Raw genomic sequence first — 26,833 nt, forward strand, 5'->3', positions numbered from 1 at the left:
AAAAGCCACTTGCTAAAGCGGCTGAAATGAAGACATGCTGGAAGTATACCCAGAATCCATAGCAGCCATAACATAAACATCACCTATTGAGCATTCAAGCCATGCAAGCGACTCAACCAGACCTCCAGATATCACAGGACACCTTCTTCAGACGTTAGCAGCAGATCCTTTAAGTCCTGTCAGATATGTGAGGTGGAGCATCCATGAGCATCAATGAGCCTCGGGCACCCATGGCACTGTCGCCGGTTCACCGGTTGTCCCTCCTTGGAGCACTTTTGGGAGGTACAGACCACTGCATACCAGAAAACACCCAACAAGACCTGCCTGATGTGTTGGAGATGTGTTGGAGATGTGTTGGAGATGTCAAGAACGTCGTCTAGAACATTCCATCAATCCTGACTGTTCACCTGCTGCCTAATGAGTCCACCCTTTGACAGGAGCCGCTGGCATCAGACCCATGTTCAGCTGTCAGTGGTTTTAATGTTATGGATGATTGAAAGTGCAGCTTTGAAGGCCTGGAATAGACGCCGACAACCAGTTGAAAGCTGAGGGCACTGGCATGAGGAGCATTAGCGGAAGCTATCAAACTTTGCCATCCTAAGTTGTGTGCTGTAGCGCCTGCGTTGTGTGTGAGTCAGCGTTTAGTCCCCTGCTGAGAGAGACGAGGCAGCGCTGCCTTCCCCACAAGTCTGATCCCTCTCAGCAAATCACTGAGCATGCTCAGAGGGATCGCTGATGCTGTTGCTATAGGACTATGCAGGGCTCAAAACCACTGTACTGGGAAAGTGAGCGAGAGCGAGAGAGAGAGACGGGAGAGAGGGAGGGAGGGAGGTAGAGAGACAGTGGGTGGGAGTGAGGGAGACTGGAGAGAGACAGACATAAACAGTCGGAGGAGGAGTGAGGAACCAAAGGAAGTGTGACAGAAACTAAAGCCCAGATGATGATGACTTTCCCCGGCTCTCCTGCTCTCTGCCTGTGTGTCTGAGCTGTTCGCCTGGTAAGTGCACATTTCAGTGGGATGCGGCTGCTGTTCGTCATGCTGTTGTGGATGTGAGTGAAGGGTACAGGGCAGTAAGGGGGAAATCATGTGGTGCGATTGCCCCAGTTACTGCACCAGAGAGTCCGAGTGGCTGTGTGTTAGAGGGATGTTACGGCTGGCTGAGTTTTGAGGCAGTAGCCCGGTTTAGTAGACTGACCTTAGGGTAGGAACAAGGGTTTTCCACCACTAATCTAACCATCGTGTTCAGCTTGTGATCCTGTTTCGCCTTCTAGAGCAGGAAGAAATGGAAGGACAAGGACGGGGGACGAGGACTGGATTCCCTTCAAACTGGACGATACTCATAAAGCATCTCCTTTGAGCTCTGGTTGAGCTACTGGTGCTGCGGCAGTGTTTTCTGAACATTGTGCTGGAGGTCTTAAAGAAGTGAAGCAGGTCTGATCTTCGGATCTGATGCCCAATGTTGAGGAATCAAGGTAAGACCTTTTTTTCGGGTTTTATCGTCCTGGAATGGGATATCTGGGATTGAGAATTGAGTAAATAATGGCTTACTAGACTTACTAGGCATCAAATGTGCCTTCCCCTTTCCTAGGGTGCTGTTGGAGATGGTGCATGATGTGTCTACCAGAGTTACTGCTGAGACTCCTGTGGTGAACAGGGTGCTGAAACATGGCTGCTTCTACTAAGTTGTCGGGTGAGACCTTGATTGTACGGCACATCCCCCTGGCTCATGGCCAGTCGGTGGGTTTCCAGCTTTACAGCCCGGTTCAGAAAGCCATAAGACCGTGTTCCCTGAAACTGACCCACAGCGTTTCACTGCCTGAGAGAGAAGAACCTCCAAAGGAAGCACTGGACTCCAGCGACTTCCAGAGCCACAGCAGCAAGTCCAGCTCCAACGATGACACGGGAAGCGCAGACCAGGGAGGCGAAAGCACTAGAAGATACGATTCCTCTCCGATTCCTTTCCAATTAAGCTCTTCCCTGGGAGTGATGGAATTTCCCGGCAGCAGAAGCACCCCACGCTGGCAGAACCCCTTCCTGCCTGAATCTGAAGGGCACGAAGATGAGGAGGAGGAGGAAGACGATGACGCAGATGGAGACAACCTGCACAAGTACCGTGAAGGCTCCTCGTTTCAGCTGCATGGGAACTCAAAGGGGACCCGAGATGTGGCCTTGGGGTACACCACAGAGAGTTGGCTCACGTGCAGCAGCCAGTGTAAAGCCGGTAGCCCTGTTTGCAGCCACGGACTTGACTCTGACCTTTTTGGGACCTCTATAGAGTGCAAACAGTTCCAGAACCTATCAGACTCAGGTCTTCAGCGTCGCAGGGACAGCAAAAGCACACCAATACTAATGGACTGTGAGGAGCAAGAGTGGGGAGATGAAGAGGACTACGATCAGTATATTCTGAAGCACAGAACATGTGAGAAGCATGAGGATTATAATGATGCTCAACCAAAAACCTCAGATTCTGAGTCATCTACTCAAAAACAGACGGAGTACATCAGCGACTCTTCTTGCAACAGCTCTGATGGGGTGCTAGTCAACTTCAGTGCCATTTACAACAAAACCAACAATGCAGTGCCTGCCACACCACACGACCTGGACAGTCCAGCCAAGCAGTCCCACGGATCCGGCTCCATGTCCAAGGAAGACGGCTTCAGGCCTAACCCCTGCTGGTCTCCTTGTGGAGTTGATCCAAATTGTAACATCTACCTGCTGGGCTCCGATGGTTTGGCATCTCTGGAGATTTCCGATCTTGCCGACTGCCTGCAGAGCCAGGGCCGGCTGATGACTTCCACCCAGAATTATTACAAACTGGTGACCTGTGACCTTTCGTCGCAGTCTTCTTTAAGTCCGGCATGGTCGTCGGTGACCAGTTGCTCCGAGGCGCACAGCCAGGGAAGCCTGACCCCACCCAAAGAATACTTCCTCTTCAGACAGCCTGAGGGAAACAAAGAGGCTGCGCTGGGAGTCGACCAAAGGGACCTCCAGGTAGGGTAGCTTTAGGATAGCATGTGTTTCAATGGTAATGATTGTACTGTATATGGACAAAAGTATTGGGACACACCTCTTAATCATTGAATTTAGGTGTTTCATTCAGTCATTTTATACAGGTGGAAGTTTTTAGGAGGAACCACAGAGAGCAGCTCAGCCACAGAATGTCTGTCAGACCACGTAAAGTTACAGAGCGGGGTCAGGGCCGAGTGCTGAGCTCAGAGCAGAGTGCAGAAAAGCCTCCAACTGACTCCATAACTGCAGCAGAGCTCCAGACCTTACAATAAAACACTTCTGTAGGTGTAATGTGTAGGTGTCCAAATACTTTTGTCAATTACGTATATTTTCTGTGAAATCTATTCTGCCACTTTTCTTCCTTTTATCCCAGTGTGTGCATATCTTTTCTTCCCCAGGTTGATGAGGACATTGAGGCCAGGAGCACAAAAAACATCAGGAATCCTTCAAAAGGAGCAGGAGGAAGAAAATCACACGGCACAACACATAACCTGAAGTCCAGAGGTCCAGAACCCAAAAAGCGTGAATGCAGCAGACCTGCTCAGTCGCAGAGCTGGGACGGGAGACAGGATTGCTGCTCCTCACCAATGCTGGAAGCTTTGCCACGTGCACCAAGCTGTCCAGGCCAGATAAACTTAGACCTGTGCTCGCATGGGCCGAAGCAACACATCACCTCGTTTGCAGAACTTGCCCGCTGTAAGAAGGCTGGAGGGGATTCATCATCAGTGGAAAGCAGCATGGAAGTTCCTACATGCTCCAAGTTCACCCAGAGCACTTCCCCCATGCTGAGGAAAGCTCCACTGGGACAAGATCTAACCGTAATCACAAGCCAGCTCACCAAGATCCGCGAGACTTCATCTACATTAGAAGGTATTTGTTAAAGAATCTTTGTTACACTATATGTCCAAATATTTGTGGACACCCATTGCATACAGCTTGTCTAGTCCCTGTAGAGACATACTGCCAATAGAATAGGACTCTCTGGAGCAGGTAAATAATCATGAACCTATTGGCACCATGCTGCCTAATGCCAGGCGTGGGCTAGAGGGGTGTAAAGCCCCCCAGCAGCACTGAGCTGTGGAGCAGTGGAAGAACTGTGTTCTCTGGAACGATGGATGGTGGTGCTCCATCCAGTACTTTTGGGGGGTTGATAAGGTCCTGACCTTACTAAGGTTCTGATCTCTGAATGCAATCAAATCCTCACAGCAATGCCCCAAAAAATCTACTAGAAAGCCTTCTTCCCTGGACAGTAGAGACAAGTACTCCAACAAGTCTTTTTAATAACTTTGATTCCATAAGAAACAATGAATTACCAGGCGTCCCAATACTTTTGTCCGTATATTGTACTCAACTAAGAATTAATGTACTTCTTTCTCATGGTTGTCTTCATAGGAGCTTGTGCCCCGTCCCCAGAAGTGGTGCGCTACTCTAAAGCACAGAGGCCCACCTTTCTTCCCATCCAGCCGTTTGTCCTTCAACCACCAATAGGAAAGCAGCACAGCAAGGGTCTGGGCTCCCTGCTAAACCAGTACATTAGCCACAAACACAGCAAACCCAGCACTTCCAAAAGCACAGGAAAATGCAAAGGTCTGGCCAGCTACTTAAGACCCTCACCCCTGGGCAGTTACTCCTCAATGCACCTGGAAGCAGCTACTAGCTCCGACACTTGCTCCACCTGTACACCCAGCCCTGTTCAGCCTCCCAGTCGGACTCACTGGGCTCAACCCAGCCCACTGCTGGTCCACAACTACTCAGAACCAGACCAGAAGCAAAACAGTCCAAAGACTGTAGAGCCCAAACTGCAAGAAAGGAGCCTGGGAGCAGACCAAACCTGTCTCCATCAAATCCAATCTTGGACTGACCTGCGAGAGACCCCTCTCGAACCTTTTCTCACTATGGAACCTTTGCAGGAACCCTACCCTGAGAAGACGACGTCTTCACCATCGCCTGTCCTGAAGGTGGCCCAGAAACAGCCAGCCCTTTTTAATGATAGCTCCTCTCCAGCGATTACCTCAGTGACCTCCTTAACCTCTGACGCGTCCCTCAAATCTCTATTCAGTGATGGGCAAAGACTTCGGGACCCTCTAGATGTTCTTCCACCTGGTATGACTTCACTAAAACCTTCGTAGCGTGGAATCGCTCCAGTTGCATGTCTGAATGCTAATGCAGCTCATGCTCTGTTGTGTACCCCTGCAGGCTTCTTGGTCACGGAGCAGCATCAGCATAGTGACTCTCTAACTGACAGACCACCTGAGGAGTTCTGCCTGTCACCAGATGCCTCCAGGGAATTCATGTCTATTGATCTGCTGCAGAAGAAAGGTGAGGGTAGGGGGTATTACCTTTACAGAATCCACAGCATGGGGTGCACAATGCTGGTCCTGGTGATGGACAAAAGTATTTGGACACCTGCTAGTTCAGTATTTATTCCCAAAATCAACCCACGTCTTGCAAAGGATTAGACAATGCTTTTATTCCATTGGCAGTACGTCTCTACGGGGACTAGAGAAGCAGTGTGTGTGCATTTGTATCGGCTGAGGGATAGGGTTCAATGTGAACAAGAGCTGGAATGGAAATCCCAGTAGAGTCAACCTAGAACAATACCTGGGTCATTACCAGGATGGCTCAAGTGACCAGAAGCTGTGATATGTTACATGGAAATACAGTAGCGTCTAGATTATAGCGCCCTCAAGAGACTAAAATCCACCCTGCTTGTGTGAGTGGAGGCCCTAGCAAACCCGAACCAGCCTGGGATGATTTTGGCTTTGGTGGGAGAACAGGGCACAGGAACGTTTCTGTAAATAATTCAGAAGGTGCTTTTGGTTGGTGTTGTCAGGTTGGTCGACCATAGGCTGTATTTATAGTCACTGCTTTTTAGGTACAGCTATCCTACAGCTATCCTACCTAGAAAATGCTCCCAGCAGACACACAGGTAGGATGTTTTTACACTGTAAGTAAGTGTAATTCTTTTAAACACAGTCTTAAACATCTACTATTTCTCATTTTGAGATCATTGTAGACATATTATAGGATTAATTCATTCAATTCTAACTTATTTTTCTTGTTTTAAGGAATTTTAGGTTACTATTTATTATTCCTTTATTATTCCTAATAATTCAGCAAAATTTAAAAGAAATAATGCATGGAACTAACAGAATGATCTGCCAGTGGAATAAGACACTTTCAACAGATAAAAAAAAAATTAAACAAGAAAAATTAGTAGAAAAATAAAATGATGAATCCTATAATATTTTCTCAACAGTCTGAAAATAAGAAATATCAGGTATTTAGCCTTGATCTACTTGATGAAGGACAGAACTACCATGAAAAACCCAAGAATGCAGTTGTACTCAATGCACACACAGTGACCATTAGTGACCATCAGTAGAATGGCTGGATAGGTCTGGCGAATTGGTAGAATGGTAGAATTACGGATTGAGGTATTTAATCAACTGCAGTTCCTCGAACCCGTACCTGGTGCTCAGTGTGTAAGATAATATAAAATAAAATAATCTTTATTAGTCCCACAGTGGGGAAATTCTCAGCGTCACAGCAGAAAAGAGATGGCAAGACACTCAGATGCAAAAAGGTAGATAAATTACCAATATATATATATATACACTATATCAATAATAGAAGTAAAAAGGCAATAACAATATTATTTACAGATTATTTACAGATAATTACAAATGACTCTTAATTGCATGTGTGTGTGTGTGTGGGGGGGGGGGCTCTATTCCCTGAGCATGTGTGTGTAGTTAAGTGTGTGTGTATGTGGTCCGCTGGGAGCAGTGCTGGTTGTGCAGTCTGACGGCAGCAGGAAGGTAGGACCTGTGATTCTCCTCCCTCACACACTTGGGGTGAAGCAGCCGGTCACTAAAGGAGCTGCCCAGTGCTGCCAGAGTCTCATGCATGGGGTGGAAGCTGTTCTCCAGCATGGATGCCAGCTTGGCTGTCTCCCACCACATGCACTGAGTCTAAGAAGCACCCCAGGACAGAGCCGGCCCTCTTTATGAGTTTGTCCAGTCTCTTCTTATCTGCCGTCAAGATGCTACTGCCCCAGCAGACCACTCCATAAAAGATGGCAGATGCCACCACTGTGTGGAAGAAAGTCCTCAGGAGCGCTCCCTGCACCCCAAAGGACCTCAATCTCCTCAGTAGATAGAGTCTGCTCTGGTCTTTCTTGTAGAGTGCAGCAGTGATAGGGAATGAAAGCAGACTGCTGAGGGACCCTGTGGACTAAAAAACAGCACATCTGAAAAGGGTTTAATCCAACAGCTCTAAGTAACGAAGGCCTTCAGAGGCATCTCAGCTCTCCAGTGTGGTGAAGCTTCAGGACCAGGACTGGGATCCCTGACCTATTGAACATTTGTATTATTGATATTATTCAAACACCTTTGTTGCTCATTTCTCAGGTTCTGCCGTCCTTTAAATCTGTACATTTCCTTTATAGAAGCTTATATTTAGATCATGTAGAGCTCTGCTGTTAGCAGGCCTGCGGTTAGCTGTTCTGGCTTTGAATTGATTGAAGAGGCAGAATTGTAATGCAATTGAAATATCGGTTTAGGATCATAGTCCCTCATCATCTTTGTGATGCCATAACTTGTTCGGCTTATCGTTTCTAAGAAGGCATTTCAGAGGTTGCTGTCAAGCAAGAACCTTGTATTTTCATTTTTGATGTTTTTCACTTTTTGACATAACTTAAATCTGCCAATTGTTCCTGATATGAGGTCAAAAATCCATGCTGAATGGACCAATAGAAATGCTCCAAAATGGCTGCGAATAAAATCATTTTACATTGACTTCCATTGAAAGTTTCGAAGGTTTTTTCCTTCTCCTGTAAAGTTGACATTTTAGGATTTAAGATTTCATGTGAAGTCATTGCAGTTATATTTTAATGGCTGAATTAACTGCTGTTAAAAGCAATGGCAGGGCATGTAGGATTGGCTTTTGTGATTATTACAGCATTTGATGGCATCTGGAGACACAGGTTTGATGTCCATATAGAGAAATCAGCCACAGTAATGCAGTACTGAACTGAGGATGGAGGATTCCTCCTAATAGGCTTTCGTGGAGCAGTGAAGTGCAGTATTTTATGCCGGCTCTGCACAATGAGAGGCAGACTCAAATTTCTCTGCAGCCTCTGCTTCCCTGTAGGGGTTTGCTTTGAATTGTGACCTACTTTTGACTCTCCTTGCCTTGGATTGGCTAATGCAGCATGTATGAGTGTGTGTGTGTGTGTGTGTGTGTGTGTGTGTGTGTGTGTGTGTGTGTGTTAGTGTGCCGGCCTCTATTTGAGTGTGTGGGGTTATACTAATCCTAAATCTGTTTTTGTAGAAGGTTCCACTTCCCTCTTTTGATGTTTCTTCATGCTTTGATTAGATGATTCAGGAAGCCGTGGAGCTGCGTGCAAATACTGCATGCCCCATAATATCTCACATGTAACACATGTAATACACTGGCGGTCGGAAAGGGTTGCTCAGATGTCTAGATGTGACACATGATGTTGAGCACTTGTGCTGGATGCTTGAAGGATCTTTCTCCTCGTTTTTGGTGGAGAACCTTAAACCAATGATCTGCTGACAAGGCCAACAAGATGAGTGAGGAAGGGCGATGAGGTGATGTTATGGACAAAACGAGCACCAGATTTAACCCCCCTTGTGGGACTGGGTTGGGAAACATGTGGAGAAGATGAATCCAACCACTGTAGGAGGTGTTTGGACAGCAATGAAGAAATCATCATGTGGGAAGGAGCTCATTTACAGAGGAGCAGTTGTTATAAAAATATGACAAGGCAATGTGAGGCATTTATCCAAGCCAGAGGACGACCTACACATCACTGATCTCAGCTGGCGCTGAGTGCTGGACTTTGTTAACATTGTTTAGATGGTAAATTTTAGTTGAAAAATCGTGTGGACATCAAGCTCCAACGTTAGACAGACATTGAATTTTAGAGGGAAATCAAAGTCACATCTGTCAAAAAACAACATTCAAGCTCCAACGTTAGACAGACGTTGAATTTTAGAGGGAAATCAAAGTCACATCTGTCAAAAAACAACATTCAAGCTCCAACGTTAGACAGACGTTGAATATTGGATGTTATTCAAAGTAAGATATCCATCAAAAATCAACATTTGGTGGGCATCAAGCTCCAACATTAGACAGATGTTGAATTTTGGATGGAAATCAAAGTCAGATATCCATCAAAAAACAACACTGAGTTGACTTCAAACTCCAATGTTAGACAGACGTTGAATATTGGATAGAAATCAAAGTTAGATATCCTTCAAAAATCAACATTTGGTGGGCATCAAACTCCAACGTTAGACAGACGTTGATTTTTAGAGGGAAGTCAAAGTCACATTTGTCAAAAAAACACATTGGGTTGACTTCAAACTCCAACGTTAGATAGATGTGGAATTTTGGAAGGCAATCAAAGTCACATCTGCCAAAAACCAACATTGGGTGGGTATCAAGCTCCAACGTTAGGCAGATGTTTAATTTTGGATGTTATTCAAAGTAACATATCCATCAAAAAACAACATTGGGTTGACTTCAAACTCTGACAGACGTTGATTTTTGGTTATATAACATCATGACTTGAATTTCACATTGTGTGGGCGTTACATTACGGAGTTTATCAGACGTTGGGTTTTGGTCATCATACTGATATTTTATGTCAGGGTGACGTTGATATGTGACATTTGGAAGATGTTAGATGTTGTTTACTTAACATCACAACTTGGCTGACGTCACTCTTCTATGCCAAACTGACATTAGATGTTAGATTAGATGTTCCTGACATGGAAACTTTGGTCATTAAACATCACAACCTACGTTCAACCAGATAACAACATCTAGAGATGTTGGTGGCCAGTTGGGGATACACACTCTTAGTGTGTGTGTGTTTAGTCAGTTTTTAATATTTCTATTAGACCGCCAAAGTAATCGCACATAATTCTTGTACTGTCAAACTACAAAGCTGCCACTCTCAGTAAACTGCTTCATAATTCTCTCTCTACTTTGCTTTCTCAAGGCATGCTGAAAACCATCGGCTTAGCGGTGGATTTGATCACAGCCCATTTCAGCCCCGGCAGAGACCCAGAGGAGAAGGTACTATCAAGAGACAACAAGAACAGAGCCAACATAACAGAGCCAAATAGGGCAAAATATCTCCCCTAGCCTCACCATGAAGCACAAAAACACAAAACACATCCCATGAGATCCAATTAGAGCAGTTCTCAAATTTCAAAAACACTATTTGTAACTATTCCAGTCCAGCAGGAGTTTGTAGGATTTTACTAACTGATCTACAATCTGATCTCAGATCAGACTGGGGAACAGCTTGCTGTGTCCCAGCATCAGCCAGCTGGTCCTGAGTCAACTCTGCCCTGCCATCAGGAACATTCTGCAGGATGGGCTGAAAGCCTTCAAGCTGGACTTGATTGTTGGACAACGCCATAATAAGCCTTGGAGCGTGGTGGAGGCGTCTACACAGCCTGGTATGTGGTAGATTATATAATGTGTAATATGTCCAAGTGTAAGATTGTCACTTTAACTGCACACTGTAATACCAGTCTTTACTGTATAAATGAATAAATGATGAACTATACAGTGAACTATACAGTGAACAGTACTTTAAGGTTTATACATAGTGAATAGCAGAGTGTATATATGTAGTGGAGGTGTCCTGTGGTATCTGGACACCTTCAGACGTTATCAGCGAGTCCTGTAACTTGCAGTGGGGCCTCCATTAGCATCAATGAACCTTGCAGTCCTTCCAATGAGTCAATTTTGGTAGGTACTGACCTCTGCATACCGGGAGGAAACACCCCAGTGGCTCAGATTCTTAGACTTGCCCATTTGATCTGCTTTTAACACCAACATCACCTTCAAGAGCTGACTGTTCACTTGCTGCCTAATATATCCAGCCAATTCATCTGTTAGGGGAGCTAATGTTATGGTTCTGTATATATATATATATATATATATATATATATATATATATATATATATATATATATATATATATACAGAACCATAACATTAGCTCCCCTAACAGATGAATTGGCTGTTCTCTGTGTGTGTGTGTGTGTGTGTATATATATATATATATATATATATATATATATATATATATATATATATATATATATACACACACACACAATGATTTTTATTGGTGGTGTATAGATTCAACAGATTTATGATACAGCAAAAATAGGGAGGGCCAAAACCTCTCTGTAATACAAAAGGATTCATTTTTTCTATTATATTTATATATTAACAAATAGCGTTTGAAGTCTTTATAGTATTTCTATGTATGTTATATAAATATATCCTATGTAATGGTATACTGTAGTAAAATATAATGTTTTACTGCATAGTTTAGACATTACTGTAGTATTAGATCTTTTTTATGAGAATATTTTTAGGTTTTAAGAATTCATTTATCAATTCATAGTTTATTAGGACATTTAGACTAGTTCATTAAGAGTATAGAATCAGGTTCAATGCCTGTGGCTTCTCTCAAACAGTATAAGATGTATTGTCCATCCCTATCATTTTAGCCCTAACCAAATCTCCTAAATAAGCCTTGATCGAACCATAACCACAAGGGGGCGCAGAACTAAACCTGTGCATTCTCAGGTCTGAACCTGCAGGCCTAGCAGGTGCTGCAGTCTTCAGATGGATGATGTGCTTGTTGGGATTGTAGTTGTTTGAGCGTCTCTCTCCCTTTTCCAGGCCCATCCACTCGCATTCTGCACAGTCTGGTGTCGGTGGTCAGGAAGTGTTCACAGCTGACCAGTCACAGTATGAGGGTCAATGCTTTCTTCATGGGGTTACTGAAGTAAGTTCCCTCCTCGGCTCATGTGTTCAGGCTTTCTACGAACTCGGAAACGGAGCAACAGGAAGTGTGATTTGCACTAACAGTGATATAATGTCTCTTAGCTTACGCGCTTTGGAGTCCTGGTTTCGGCACTTGCACACCTGTGTAGGTAAGAGCTGGTGTTGGGTTTACCAGATTTGCTAGTATGGCTGTAGCTGAGTGCACACTTTTCCGGTCACAGGTGATAAACGACTACTGTGGCGACAGTATCCAAGCTGGGGTCATGAAGTCATTCATAAATAATTTGAACAAAAGACAACTTTTAATGCATCTGTTTAATAATTTTACAATTTAAACTAAAGAAATAATGAAAATCTGAAAGAAAAAAGCCCAAAATAACAGCTGATATCGCAAAAAAGCAAAGTGGAAAAGTTCGAATATCACTAAAGCCAAAGTATTCTAGCATTCTCTATAACGTGAACTTAGCATGTTGCTAAATTTGCATCCTTTCTCACCCTCCTATCTATCCAGGATGGTGGTGAGGAAGGATGGGGGGTGACGAAGGATGGGGATTAGGAAGGATGGGGGTAAGGAAGGATAGGAGGGTGAGGAAGGATGGGGTGAGGATCGATAGGAAGGTGAGGAAGGATAAGGGTGAGGAAGGATGGGGTGAGGATGGATAGGAGGGTGAAGAAGGATATGAGGGTGAGGAAGGATAGGGGGTTGCTCACCCACATCCTTCTTCACCCTATCCTTCCTCACCCCTATCCTTCCTCACCTCACCCTCCTATCCTTCCTTACCCCCATTCTCCCTCAACCCCATATCTTTCCTAACTCCCCTATCCTTCCTCACCCTCCTTCCTTACCTTCTTATCGATCCTCACCCCATCCTTCCTCACCCTCCTATTCTTCCTCACCCCATCCTTCCTCACCCTCCTATCCTTCCTTACCCCATCCTTCCTAATCCCCATCCTTCCTCACCCCATCCTTCCTCACCCTCCTATCCTTCCTTACCCCATCCTTCCTCACCCTCCTTCCTTACCTTCTTATCGATCCTCACCCCATTCTTCCTCACCCCCATCCTTCCTCACCCTCCTATCCTTCCTTACCCCATCCTTCCTAATCCCCATCCTTCCTCATCCCCATCCTTCCTCACCCTCCTATCCTTCCTTACCCCTATCCTTCCTCACCCTCCTTCCTTACCTTCTTATCAATCCTCACCCTATCCTTCCTCACCCCCATCCTTCCTCACCCTCCTATCCTTCCTTACCCCTATCCTTCCTCACCCTCCTTCCTCACCTTCTTATCGATCCTCACCCCATCCTTCCTCACCCCATCCTTCCTCATCCTCCTATCCTTCCTCACCCCCATCCTTCCTCACCCCATCCTTCCTCACCCTCCTATCCTTCCTCACCCCCATCCTTCCTCACCCTCCTATCCTTCCTTACCCCATCCTTCCTAATCCCCATCCTTCCTCACCCCATCCTTCCTCACCCTCCTATTCTTCCTTACTCCTATCCTTCCTCACCCTCCTTCCTCACCTTCCTATCCCTCTTTACTCTCCTATCCTTCCCACCCTCTATTCTCCCTCACTCCCCTATCCTTCCTCACCCTCCTATCCATCCTCACCCTTTATTCTTCCTCACCCCCATCCTTCCTCACTCCCCTATCCTTCCTTACTCCTATCCTTCCTCACCCTCCTTCCTCACTTTCCTATCCCTCTTTACTCTCCTATCCTTCCCACCCTCTATTCTCCCTCACTCCCCTATCCTTCCTTACCCCTCTATCCTTCCTCACCCCCTATCCTTCCTCACCCTTTTATCCTTCCTCACACTTTTATCCTTCCTTACCTCATCCTTCCTCACACACGTGACACACAGCTTTTCAAAGGTTGCTTTCCAAAATCCAAAGCTGGTCTGCTATCCCAGAACTGTCTGGGTTCACGTTTCCGCTCCCAGAGGCCAGATTACAGCCCTCATTAGGCGGGCCACTGCTTGACCACAGCAACCTACATCATCTAATGTGTCTTCACATAACTGTAGTGGATAGAAATAGGATGTGGAGGTTACTCGTGTAGTGTGCACATTGCTACGTCCACTGAACAACAGGCAACAGGCTTCGCTAAGTATAAGAAATAATAGAAGTAAGCTGTTAGCGTAGCCAAATGCTAAACAATGTCTATTCACTTTAACAAACATCATACGCTACCCACATGTCACCCTCCCTCACTCTCTCCTCATGTCTCCCCTCTCTCTCAGATGTGGTGGAAGAGTACTACCACCACTGGGCGTTCCTGGCTCTGTCTCAGGGGCCGGCATGCAGGTCTTTATTCCAGGAGCTCCTGCTGCTTCTTCAGCCACTGAACCAGTTACCTTTTGACCTCCACCTCCTTTCTGAGCCGAGGCTGCAGAGGAGACCACCCCAAAGGCCCTCAAGAGCTCCTGCCCTCTCAGACTACAGGTTCCTTCAGATACCTTCCATTCAGAAGAGAGATGAATCTCCAGTAAGGCCTAAATGTGAGGGGGGACGAGAACTGAGCTCCCTGTCCCAGAGGGAAAGCTGTATAGCTGGTGGCTGCCGCATCGCTGAGAACCTCCAGCGCTGTTCAGTGAAGTTCTGTAAGCAGCCCGAGCTTTTCTCTCCAGACGACGAAGATGAGCAGAAGTTCATTTCTCTCGTTTCCTCAGAAAGGGAATGCGCTGGATGGTGGCTCAGTCAGACACCCGTCACCGAGGGCGTGATGGTGGGGGTTTGTTCGGACAGCGTTCCTCCAAGAAGAAGTGAAGGAATTATGGTGGAAACCAGGGAGAGAGAGCCAGTCGGGTTATTGGAGACATCTCAGCTGGAGAAGCCTCACAAAGAGCTGCGCTGGGCTCGCTTATTTGGTTCTGGCATTGGCACCTCGGGAGTGGCTGAAAGGGTCCAACAAACCAACAGCCAAACCCACAAAAGCAGGTTAGTACGTTAAGCAGTCCTGGTCTCCTGATTTCCCAGAGAGCTACACTACATGTCCAAATATTTGTGTCTAATGAATGCATTCAGCTACTTAAAGTTGTTGACACAGACACACACAGCTCGTCTAGTCCCTATAGTCACCTCTAGTCACCCCCCCTGCTTCCTCACCCCTATCCGTCCTCACCCCCTATTCTGTCTCACCTCCTATCCTTCCTCACCCTCCTATCCGTCCTCACCCCTATCCGTCCTCACCCCCTATTCTGTCTCACCTCCTATCCTTCCTCACCCTCCTATCCTTCCTCACCCCCTATCCGTCCTTACCCCTATTCTTCCTCACCCCCCTATCTGTCCTCACCTCCTATCCTTCCTCACCCCTATCCTTCCTCACCCCCTAACCTTTCTCACCCCATCCTTCCTCACCCCCTTTCCATCCTCACCCCTAACCTTCCTTACCCCTAACCTTCCTCGCCCCTACCCGTCCTCACCCCCTAACCTTTCTCACCCCCTATCCGTCCTTACCCCTATTCTGTCTCACCCCCTATCCGTCCTCACCCCCTAACCTTCCTCGCCCCTACCCATCCTCACCCCCTAACCTTTCTCACCCCATCCTTCCTCACTTCTATCCATCCTCACCCCCTAACCTTCATCACCCCCTATCCATCCTCACCCCCTAACCTTCCTCACCCCCTACCCGTCCTCACCCCTAACCTTCCTCACCCTCTTATCCTTCCTCACCCTCCTATTCTCCCTTACCCCTATCCTTCCTCACCCCCTGTTCTCCCTCACAAAACAATAGCTCTAAACTCCTGCTGAAGCTGTTTGTACCGTCAATTGCACGACAGCACTTTCCCGTTTTTGAGTTTTAGCAGCACTCACACTCACAACGGTAACGCTGCCACATGGACGATCTTTTTGCCACTCAGTGGTCACGTCCCGCCACCTGTGATGTCACATGCATACCCTCTATTTCCACCACTACAGCGCACCGTGACTAACCAGCTAACCTCCCAAAGCAAGATATGCAGTCGTCCCTGGACCACAGCAAATGTCCCACTGTTAAATCAACCCTGTTTATATTACCCTGTTATGACCTTAAAACTGACAAATCTGCTGTGAAGGTTTGTCACCTGTGTTTTTCGTCCCTCAGACTTCCTTCGCAGTGGCTCAAGCTTGGAGCATCACAGGTGGACCTGCTGGCCCAATCAGTCTGGGGTAGGGATTCGGGCCGAACCTCGTGTCAGGGAGAAACGCGACCCCGACAGAGGCAGTGAGAGCATAAGATTAAAGCACAAGAGCATCAACAGCAGAAGAAGCACAAGTGCCACATGGACCTGCTGGGAGGAGGAGATGTGGACCAGAGCACAATCAGCCGCAGTAGTGGTATTTTTAACGCTGTTTATAACGTGAACTAGAGCACTTTTACAGGTTACTGAAAGCACACCAGACTAGCCGTGTTTCTGTCAGTGTTTGGACATGACTGTTAGTGGCGGATTGAAGCATTATGGGTAATGCCACAGAGGACACCTTGTAAAATAACCTGGTAGGACTTTAATAACCCTGCCTTAGATGCTGCGAAGCTTACATGGCCCATTTCCTAAATTGCCCAGTAAGCCAGAGAGTGAAAACCACACATTCTGATGGAAATCTACTGTACACTGATCAGCCATAACATTAAAACCACCTGCCTAATAGTGTGCCCATCCTGACACCTAAACAACTCTGACCCGTTGAGGCACCCTGAAGGTGTCCTGTGGTGTCTGGACACCTTCTTCAGACATTAGCAGCAGATCCTTTAAGCTCTGTAAGTTGTGAGGTGGGACCTCCATGAGCATCAACGAGCCTCGGGCACCCATGACCCTGCCTCGCAGCACTTTAGCAGGTCCTACTGACCACTGCATACCAGAAGGAACACCCCACAAGACCTGCCTGCCTGATGACCCAGTCATCTAGAACATCACAGTCTGGTTCTTGTCAAAGTGGCTCAGTGGTTCGGTGGTTCTTACGCTTGCCCATTTTTCCTGCTTCCTCACCTTCATTACCTTGAAGACCTTGCTGCCCAATAGATCCAGCCCTTGCCAGATCATCAATATTATTTGCTTCACCTGGCAGTGGTTTTAATATTATGCCTGATGTTACCATACCATTGGCCAGCAGACAAGCTAACAGTTACTAAGAGTCTCCCTCTAGAGGCAAAACACTTAAATTGCACATCTTCAAAAAAGAGAAGTCCACCCGTGTTTTCAAAATTTGAGAAAACATTGAGAAAGTTTGGTGGTGGGGAATGAAATCAGGCGTCTCCATGACTACAACACTAATATGGCCATTTTATTTACTATCCAAAAGACCCACCAGTGAACCTATACCAGTTTTTTTATGAAATGCTAATAATGGTAAAATAGTGACACACCGGAATTCAACACACTTGCTTAGGGGACTATTTATATGCATTTTATATGGTTCCATTCACCCCCACTGTGAACAGTCCTGAACAATATCATAAAGCTCTCCACAATAGAGCATTTCACACTAAAACCACCCTAAATGGTTTGATTATGCTGGAATTTTAAGAAAGTGGTGGAATTTCCCTTTGGAATAGTTTACTTTGCTGTAAATGCTTCACTATCAGCTGACCCCCATGTCTCTCAGGGCAACAGACGATATTTGGAAGATATAGGGACTATAGTCGTGACCCCTTTGATACATATGCCTGAAAAAGGCTTTGGAAATCTCTCTGAATTCCGTGATGAACGGACCTATAGAAATGCTTCAAACCTACTCAGAATAAAATCTTCAATTTCAAGGTTTTCTCCTTCTTCTGGAGATATGAGGTTTTTGCATGACAGCAACAATTTGAGTAACATCAAATCTTTCAGTGGGTACAATCTAAACAAAGCGAAACACATCAATCAGCCATAATATTATCACAACCTACCTAATATTGAGCGGGACCCCCTCGTGCCGCCGCAACAGATCTGACCATTCGAGTCATGGACTCCTCAAGACCCTCTGAAGGTGTCCTGTGGTAGCTTGACCAAGACTTAGCAGTTAGCAGCAAGTCCTGTACTTTGTGAGGTGGGGCCTTCTTCCCTGGACAGTAGAGACGGTTACTCCAACAGAAGCAGGATAAAAACAATGAATGTGTCAGCAGGTGTCCCAATACTTTTGTCCACATAGTTCAGATAGATTATTTTAGGAATTGTTGCAGCAGATCCTGTACGTTGTGTTTGCATCAGTGAGCCCGGAAGCCCTTTCAGCAGTTGACCAGTTGACCGGTTGTCCTTCCTTGCAGCCCTTTGGAGGAACAAAGACCTGCCTGATGTTCTAGAGATGTTCTGACCCAGCCGTCTAGAACATCACAGTTCTAGTTTGAACTCATTTTTCCTGCTTCAGCACCTTTAAGAACTGACCATTCACTTGCTGACTAATAAATCCACCCCTTGACAGATGAAGCCCCTGTAGATAATAGATGTTTTTCACCTGTCAGTGGTGCTAATGTTATGGCTGCTCGGTGTAAATCCATATTAACACATCACATTTATAGACAGCTGTCATATTGAGAGGTATCAATCATATTGGAGGGGTATTTTTATGGGGTAGCAGCTTTTGGTCCCACTTTTTATTAAGTGTCTCTTATAACTATGTAATTACACATGAATAGTCCAGTAATAACAGTGTTACTTACTGATACAGATGGATTACCGTAGTACAGATCGTGTAATTACACACGTTTAACGACTTCAGTTTGACTCATGTAATTACACAAGGGTATCTCGATAGTTATAACAGGGTATTATCTCTAATGTGTTTATACACGTGTAATAAGATGAGGGTAATTCCATTTATATGAACTGCTGTTATTCCTGTTATAGCTATCGAGGGGCACAAGGCAAACCTCTTAAGTTAATACACATTAATTAATCTGTAATACACACTATAAACAGATACACTATATGTCCAAATGTTTGTGGACGCCTCTTTTAATGAATGCATTCAGCTACTTTAAATTGCACCCATTGCTGCTGACATAGATGAGCTTGTCTAGTCCTTGTAGAGAAGTACTGCCAATAGATTAGGACTCTCTGGAGCAGATAAACTTAGTCAACCCATTGGCTCCATGCTGCCTAATGCCAGGCGTGGGCTAGAGGGGTATGAAGTCCCCCAGCATTGAGCTGTGGAGCAGTGGAGGAGCTGTGTTCTCTGGAATAATGGATGCTTTTGGGATGAGTTGGAGAGTTGGGGGTGATGAGGTGGGGCGGAGCCTTCTTCCCTGGACAGTAGAGACAGTTACTCTAAGCAATGAATGAGCAGGTGTCCCAATACTTTTGTCCTAGTTCCTCAACCTGATACTAGGAGAAGGACTAGGACATCCCTATCAGGGTATTTGGCCTCCCGGCCTGATCTGAGTCTCTTAGTGCCAGGAGCTGGGGACGATGAGGTGGGGTGGTGATCCATCATCCAACATTCTGACCTCATTGACGCTCTTGTGTGCAATGCAATCAAATCCTCACAGCAGTGCTTCTCCAAAATCTAGTAGAAAGCCTTCTTTCCTGGACAGTAGAGGCGGTTACTCCAACAGAAGCAGGGTCAAAACAATGAATGAGCAGGTGTCCAAATACTTTTGTCCATAGCGTGTAGATAGAGTCCTCTGGGAATTGCTGGGGATTGTTAATGTTAATGCTACACAGTTATTAGAGACACTAAATATGAAGTGGACCGACATATTAAACAAAGCCATTTGCCAAAATACTGACTCAGTGACTCGCCCTCAGTGACTCGCCCTCAGTGACTCGCCCTCAGTGACTCCAGTTGTCTCGGTGTTCCCCAGCATGAGGATACATTTACATAAGGGTTCATGCATGGCAACAACCTGCAGAGAGCTTTTCCTGTGCAGCACTTCGTACGTAGTCTGTTTCTATGACCATTTTTGCTAAATGCATGCAGAGTAAAGTGTATATAGGTGTTGCAGGTTCAGCGTTTCGCCGCTTGGAGATAGTATAGTTTTAATGAAAATCATGTACTATGCAGAAAAGAGCACGGAAAGAGCCGAGCTCAGCTCAGAGGTCAGTCCAAAGCATCGAGGTACTGCAGCGTACATGCATTTAATAATCTCAGCGCAGTCCAAAGCACTGCTGGAGCTGGACGGCTTTCATCTGGTGTTGCTGGGTTTTAAGCATCAAGGTTTTAAGCCCTCAGGCCTTTCTTGGCTTTCAGACCGACAAACTGACCCAACTTTTGATCCTGAAGGAGGTTCTAGATCATCTACTGATGATTTTTAGCTCTAATTTGATCATTAATATCAAACACGTTGCCCAACACAACACCATCCAATCAGGGCTGTTTGCAGGCAAACAAGCTGCAAACAACCTATCAACTGTGTGGGACACTGTAGCGACCCCATAGCAGTTAACTGTAGCAATACCATAGCAGCCCTTGGAACAGCCTAGGTTGCAAGGATGGGTTTTGCCAAGGTGCCCCTAGGTGTTATACAGTACCAGGTGGTTGGTAGGGTGTCGCTTTGTGGTTGATATGCTACAGATTTTGGTAGTTGGTTAAATGGTTGGTAGGTGTGCGGTTGCAATGTGGTTGTTATGGTATTGCAGGTGGTTGCTTTGGTATATGGGAATGACTTTAGGGAAGAAGATAGCAATATATCGAGGTACGTTATCCCAAAACCAACTGGCCAATCAAATCTCTTAGATTACAACCCAGAGCAACAACACTGCAGTGAAGCTAATCCAGCTCCAGCTGTGCTTGCAACTGTATTTTCCATGAGTGATTTTGTGAGTACCTTCCTTCTTCCCTCAGTGAGTGGTGTTAAACATTGCTTGATGAGATCCCTGTGATAATAAAGATTTGTCGGACCAGATTTAAGCATGCTTGGGGTTTTTTTTGTAATAAGGATCCAATACAAGTCTCTTAATGCTGAGTATCAGCATAGTAAATTCCTTTACGTTACATTTACAAATACGGCATTTAGCAGATGCTAAGAAAACTCCAGAAGAACCTCAGGTAGTTTAAACAGACTAGAATTCAAAGCTCCTCTAATCTTAGACTCTACTAAACACAAGTCAACATGCAGACCATAATACTCTACTCTTCACCCGAGTACTCTCAGAAGAGGAGGGTCTTCAGTCTGGGTTTGAAGACAGTAAGCGTTGGACTCTGCTGTTCGGACACCCAAGGGAAGTTCGTTCCACCACTTCGGTGCAGGACAGTAAAAAGTCTGGACGCTCGTCTTCCGTGGATCTTAAAGGATGGCGGGTCGAGCCGAGCCGTACTTGAAGCTGGAAGGGCTCTCTGTGCAGATCGGCTTTTGACCATCGCCATCAAGTACGGAGGGGCTGGCTGGCTTGGCTTTGTGGGCCAGAGTCAGGGGTCTGAATCTGATGACCTGGGCAGCAGCTACAGGAAGCTACAGTGAAGAGAGAACGCAGCAGCAGCAAAGAAGGAGCTGAACATGGCTGAACTTTGAAGACCACGTTGAAGATAGGGTAGTGCACTGTAGACCCCTGTGGCGCGGCCTAAGCTTTCGGCCTTTGTATTCCTTCCATTACTTTTACTTTTCTACTTGAAGTGGTTCTGAAACCAGTACTTTTACACTTTTACTGGAGTAAAAAGCTTCAGTTGATACTTCAGCTTCTATAGAAGTCTTTTAAACCCTCGTATCTCCACTCACTTCTACCTGAGGAATGAATGTGAATACTTTTAACACCTTTGACTTTGACAGATCTCTAGAAGATTCCATAAACCAAGGCTGTTTAGTTCACATTTTGCTGCAGATTCCTTTATTTGCCTTTATATGTTCCTGAAAGTTCAGCCAGTGGGTTCCAGCTGAAAGTCCCATGATCCGTCACTTGCTGCTCAGTGCCAGGGCGTTGTTGGTGAGCTGCCCAAACGTCTGGCCATACCGAAATTTGTATCCTGTTCATTAAGAAAACATCACTTATTACTGGCAATAATGTTAAACTGACTTTCCACCAGGACCACACTTAAACTTCAGGAGACTGGATACTGTGCCAGATGAGGTGGATTTCAGGGCCTGATCGTGGTTCCTTGAGCCATGTTTGTAGGGGCACTAGAATAAAAACTGTATGTATCTTGGCATAGTTGGATGGGAATGAGAGTTTAGTACATGAAAGTGACGAACCCTGAACCTCAAACACTCAAACTCTCAAACACCGCTGTTCCTCCTTCAAAAGAACATCCAGCAGAACCAAAACAGAGCTGGAAACCGGGTCGATTATAACCCCCCAAAAACTGCTACATCACATGAAATGGTAAGACGTGACGGCGACTTCAGGAGAACATGGTGTTGTTGATACTGGAGAGCAGCTCATCACCTCCAGACTCTACACTAGTTATGGGGATACGGGTCACTACAGGAACCAGGCCTCCTGACCACAGCTTTTCCTGTGCCAGTGTCCGCAGAAAGGAAGCTCAAACTTGGAGGGAGCAAATGTGTGAATCTACCCTAGGCTAAAAGCTAATGCTAGCCAATGCTAGCCTTTTACCACCTCTTCTCTGCATCGTTTGCTCCGCCGGAAAACAAACTGGACTTCCTCAGCTGAGCCAAACAGGAGCTAAACTCAGGTGAGATGGGAAAGCTCGGCATATTTTTATACCGTAAGTTTAAAAAAAGCCAAACCCATGGCAGTGAGCGGGGACTAGCTACAATCTCTTCAGCTTGCTAACAGCTCACTGCGCTGAGAGGACACAATGAGAGGACAGCGGCACCGTCCAGTAAGACTCTGGAATAATTACAGAGCAGTGCATATTGTTTTGGGCCTCTGTATAAGGAAATTCTTCATTTCATTCTGAGGTAATGTAACAGGGTTGTAAACAGGGTTGTGAAGCGACATCTGAGCATTTTTCACCCCAAACAAAGTCACACACTTATTATTTATACACCAAAAAACACCCTGAATACCCAATAAATGCATTCTTTAGCACCTTAAAGGGGTTTCAAAACATTAGGAGAAACTCCAGTACCTGGAACATGGCCTGTATAGGAGGGCAGCATGCCGCGGTGGGTGGGGAAGATGGCGGAAGCTGAGGGCAGATTGTTGTCGCTCTCCATCAGGCCAACAGCACTGTCACCTGCCTTCACCTGCTTACCAAACTGGATCAGCGCCTTGTTGGTGGTGATGGGGTAGCCGGTTCCGATCAGGAATCGGGCTTTGGGGACGTAACCAGTAAAACCTGCAGCAGCCCAGTGAACAACATTCTGTTTATCTTTCTTCAACCACTTTAGTCATGGTTCTTTATCTGGTCAAACTGTTCTTTACATAGGAGGGGAGCTTCTGTAGGCAGTTCCTTATAAAACTATTTAAAAGGGGTTCCAGATAGCAGCAAAATGGGTTCCACCATTATTATTATCTTTATTATTATGAGTCAAAGAACACTTTTCTAGAACTACATATACATAGTACATAGTACAGTCATAGTGGTTGGTGTGGCGTAACAGATAACACCACTATCTGCCAATGAGCTATTACACCATGTGGGAAATGGAGGGTTCGATTCCCGGTCTGGGTGGCTATGCTGCGCTACACCAATAAGAGTCCTTGGGCAAGACTCCTAACACTACATTGGCCCAACTCTGTAATACGAGTCACCTTGTAAGTCGCTCTGGATGAGGGCGTCAGCTAAATGCCATAAATGTAAAAGTAAATGTACAAGAGTAGTGCAGAAAACTCAATAACTGCCGAGCTCCAGACCTGCTGCTGTTAGAGCTGCAGAGGGGGACTAGCTCCATATTATTGTCTATGGGTTTAGAATGGGATATCAGAACACTCCTGTAGGTGTCCCAATACTTTTGTCAATATAGTTATTGAAATACTAGTTGTACTAGGACCTCGTTCTGGAAATTTCTTGACTAGAACACATTTTTTTTCTCCAATATTTATCCATTTTTTAGCCACCGCCTGCTAAAGCTACGTCACCGGCTAACCAACATGCTCTGAGGGAAGCACCAGCTTCCCAGCTCTGATGCATCGCCTAGCAGCGTGACTTCATCACACTGGAGTGATATGGGGAAGGAGAGGTACATATACAGAAGTCTACTATCAAATGATATCTCCAGTTCTGGAAGGGTCTAGGAAGTCTAGCAAGACACTTCTGAGACACATGAAGCTCCACCGCAGCTTTTTTAACCTGCTGCTGATGCTGAGCTTCGTTGAGGCTCAACATGCTTGGAGGAGAGCACTAACTGCTGATTCTACTTGTAGGCATGAACAGCTATGGCACCACTGAGGATCACTGAGAGCTGCTCATCTCCTAACGATACAGTCAGCAAAAACAGCCTGAACTATAATAATTACATAAATAGCGGCCAGTCGGGGGCCTGAATTTTAGGGATTTTGCCACATGGAATATACCTGGAATATGCTGGGCTCGGACACACTTCCTAACCACATTTTATAATAATAATAATAATGCTATTATAATGCATAAATGCTATAAAAACAAGACCTTTGATTGTCCTATAATTTCATATGAGTGTCTTGTGTGGCTTGCCTGAAATGAAGTACTTGTATGGACTGTTGTCGGCCATGAGGTAAGGAGATCCATGGGCTTTCCAGGGGTCCTTGGGTTTGTAAGGAGCAGCATCTTTAGAGATGGCTGTCAAAGGAGTGGTCAGTTTCTGTGGCTAAAGGAGAAAATGATGTGATTAGACTCGTTTGCTGCTGTTCAAATATAAGGCATTCTCTGCAGATACAAGACAAGAAATGGACAAAAGTATTGGGACACTTGAATTCAGGCGCTTCATTCAGTCTCGTTGCCACAGGTGTATAAAATCTATAAAGTCTGCTTTCTTACACACATCAGTGAAAGAATGGGAGGTTCTAAAGAGCTCACTGAACTCCAGCGTGGTTCTGTATGTAATAGGAGACACCGCTGCACCAACAACAACAAGTCAACTGGTGAAATTTAGACCTTCCCTCCTAGATCTTCCTCCATCAGCTGTGAGTGGTGTTATTATTGAACAGTGGAAGAGTTTAGGAGGAACAGCTCACAGAGAGCAGCTCAGCCACTGAGTGTCTGTCAGACCACGTGAAGTTACAAAACGGGGTCAGGGCCGAGTGCTGAGCTCAGAGCAGAGTGCAGAAAAGTCTCCAACTGACTCAGTAACTGCAGCAGAGCTCCAGACCTGCTGCTGCTGGTAGAGCTTAGAGCAAAGAGGGACCAGCTCCTTATTAATAACGCCTATGCCTATTGTCAGAAACGCTCCTGTAGGTGTCCCAATACTTTTGTCCATATAGTTATTGGAATATTAGGCTCCCTCTGGCTCTGACTGCTGATGGCTGACAGCCTGACCTGTACTGTGGTACACTATACAGCGCGATACATGCCTTCTTCCCATCCGCCCCATTCGTATGGTGGGTATATCCTTCAACAAGCATCAGATGTAGGCCAGGTTAAGGATGCTGGAGAGCTCCTGTGTTAGAGAGTGTTAGTGATGCTGCCCTGTCAGTGCTGCTCAATCTGCTGCACACAATGAGGCCGTAATCGCAGTGAATCTGAGTCTGTGCTACATGACCTGCTCTGATACCTGACCTCCTGCATTCATAATTAAACACCAGGGGTGCTGCGGCACAGCTTTTAAGAGGCCAACAAGAGGTGAAGAGGTTGCTCTACGCCGCTGTGTGTGAGAGTGTGTGTGTTCGGACTTCAGGAAAATCCGAGGAGCAACAGAACTCTCCTGTTTTTGAAAGATTCTGGTTAAATTTAGGCTTTAAAAATAACACAGATCATATTATTATGACATATCGTCACTCGTTTCCCCAGAACTGCAACTTTTCAGGAGAGGGCAAAAACCTTCGGAACTTTCAATGGAAGTCAATGTAAAAAAAAAATATTTTAAGCCATTTTGGAGCATTTCTATTGGTCCGTTCATCATGAAATTCAGACATAATGTAAAGAACAATGGCCAGATCCACATTACGCCAAAATGTGGAAAAGAAAAAATGGCAAATGGCTGTGCCAAAGTTAGAGATCACCCTCTCCAGTCATTTCACAGCATCAGAGAAACATGCAGAGAGCAAACACCAATCAGCCATAACATTAATACCACTTCCCTTACATTGAGTAGGTCCCAGATCATTCGAGGCATGGCCTCCACAACACTGGGTGCCAGGGGCTCTTATGACTCTCTGACTTATACAGTAGAGTATAATATATATAGGTGATGTATAGGCCTTAAAAACAAACATGTGTGTGTTAGTGTGTGTGTGTGTGTGTGTGTGTGTCTTACTTTAAACACTGGCAGGGTGTAGTTCACTGCAGGCACCAGATCAGCTGACATTAGTTGCATCCTCCTCTGCTGATCAGACTGAAACTCGTGGAGAGCCTCTCGACACGTCTCTCTGTACGTCTTTGAGAAATAGTTCTGGCTTCTAGGAACGAAGCCTTAAAGAACACATACACACACACACACACACACACACACATTATCCAGCACCTATATTCCACCAATGTCCTGCAAAAACCTTGTATCTCCATTTTTTTTGTTTTGTTTGACAAATTTCTGATTTTTGACTTAATGTATTTGACATAATATATTCCACCACTGTCCTGCAAAAACCTTGTATCTCCATTATTTAAATTTATTTTTGGCGAATTTTAGTTTTTCCGATTTTTGACATAATGTGAATCTGGAAGCTGATCTTTACATTTTGTCAGAATTTCATGGTGAATCGACCAATAGAAATTCTCCAAAATGACTTTTACATTGACTTCCATTGAAAGCTCAGAAGGTTTTTGGCTTCTCCTGTAAAGTTGCTGTTTTGGGGATATGAGGTTTATGCACGACAGCAAGGATACGACAGTAAAGCTCATTAATTATTATTGTGCACGTTTTACTGAAAACCAGTGTTTTTAGAAGTATCATCATCTGCAGCTTGATAAACAGAGCGCAGACGATTCCAAACTCACTGAGAAAACTGTAGAACATCAAGAATGAAGTTCCAGACTTTTAGAAAATCACTTTTGTTAAAGTTAAAGCTTTTTTCAAGAAGCGATTTCCTCAGTTTGTAATGTAA

General features: G+C 45.4%; 2 protein-coding genes across 3 annotated transcripts in view; one reads left to right on the top strand and one right to left on the bottom strand.

Moving 5' to 3' along the window:
* The first annotated feature begins 900 nt into the window (after positions 1-900).
* On the top strand, positions 901-20,644 carry LOC140536524 (AP-4 complex accessory subunit RUSC2). 2 transcript variants are annotated; one of them, XM_072658382.1, is made up of 12 exons: positions 901-997; positions 1,273-1,473; positions 1,590-2,992; positions 3,409-3,880; positions 4,403-5,113; positions 5,207-5,329; positions 10,044-10,120; positions 10,335-10,509; positions 11,753-11,858; positions 11,960-12,006; positions 14,096-14,792; positions 15,940-20,644. In XM_072658382.1, exons 3-12 carry the CDS (start codon positions 1,667-1,669, stop codon positions 16,061-16,063), a joined length of 3,858 nt encoding a protein of 1,285 aa, XP_072514483.1. In that variant the 5' UTR covers positions 901-997; positions 1,273-1,473; positions 1,590-1,666; the 3' UTR covers positions 16,064-20,644. The 2 variants fall into 2 exon arrangements, with proteins under 2 accessions (XP_072514483.1, XP_072514484.1); XM_072658383.1 differs by lacking the exons at positions 11,960-12,006; positions 15,940-20,644 and having other exon boundaries at positions 14,096-14,296.
* Positions 20,645-21,084: 440 nt separating this feature from the next.
* Positions 21,085-26,833, bottom strand: part of cimip2b (ciliary microtubule inner protein 2B) — a 7,382-nt gene continuing 1,633 nt past the window's right edge. Inside the window, exons 3-6 of the mRNA XM_072658384.1 lie at positions 26,047-26,201; positions 24,309-24,441; positions 22,782-22,991; positions 21,085-21,713 (exon numbers count right to left, since the gene is read on the bottom strand). Of these exons, the coding sequence (XP_072514485.1) occupies positions 21,643-21,713; positions 22,782-22,991; positions 24,309-24,441; positions 26,047-26,201 (569 nt within the window). The 3' untranslated portion in view covers positions 21,085-21,642. The remainder of the gene's footprint in view (positions 21,714-22,781; positions 22,992-24,308; positions 24,442-26,046; positions 26,202-26,833) is intronic.

This window comes from Salminus brasiliensis, chromosome 16 (genome assembly GCF_030463535.1).
Source record: "Salminus brasiliensis chromosome 16, fSalBra1.hap2, whole genome shotgun sequence".
In the NCBI taxonomy this organism is placed as follows: Eukaryota; Metazoa; Chordata; class Actinopteri; order Characiformes; family Bryconidae; genus Salminus; species Salminus brasiliensis.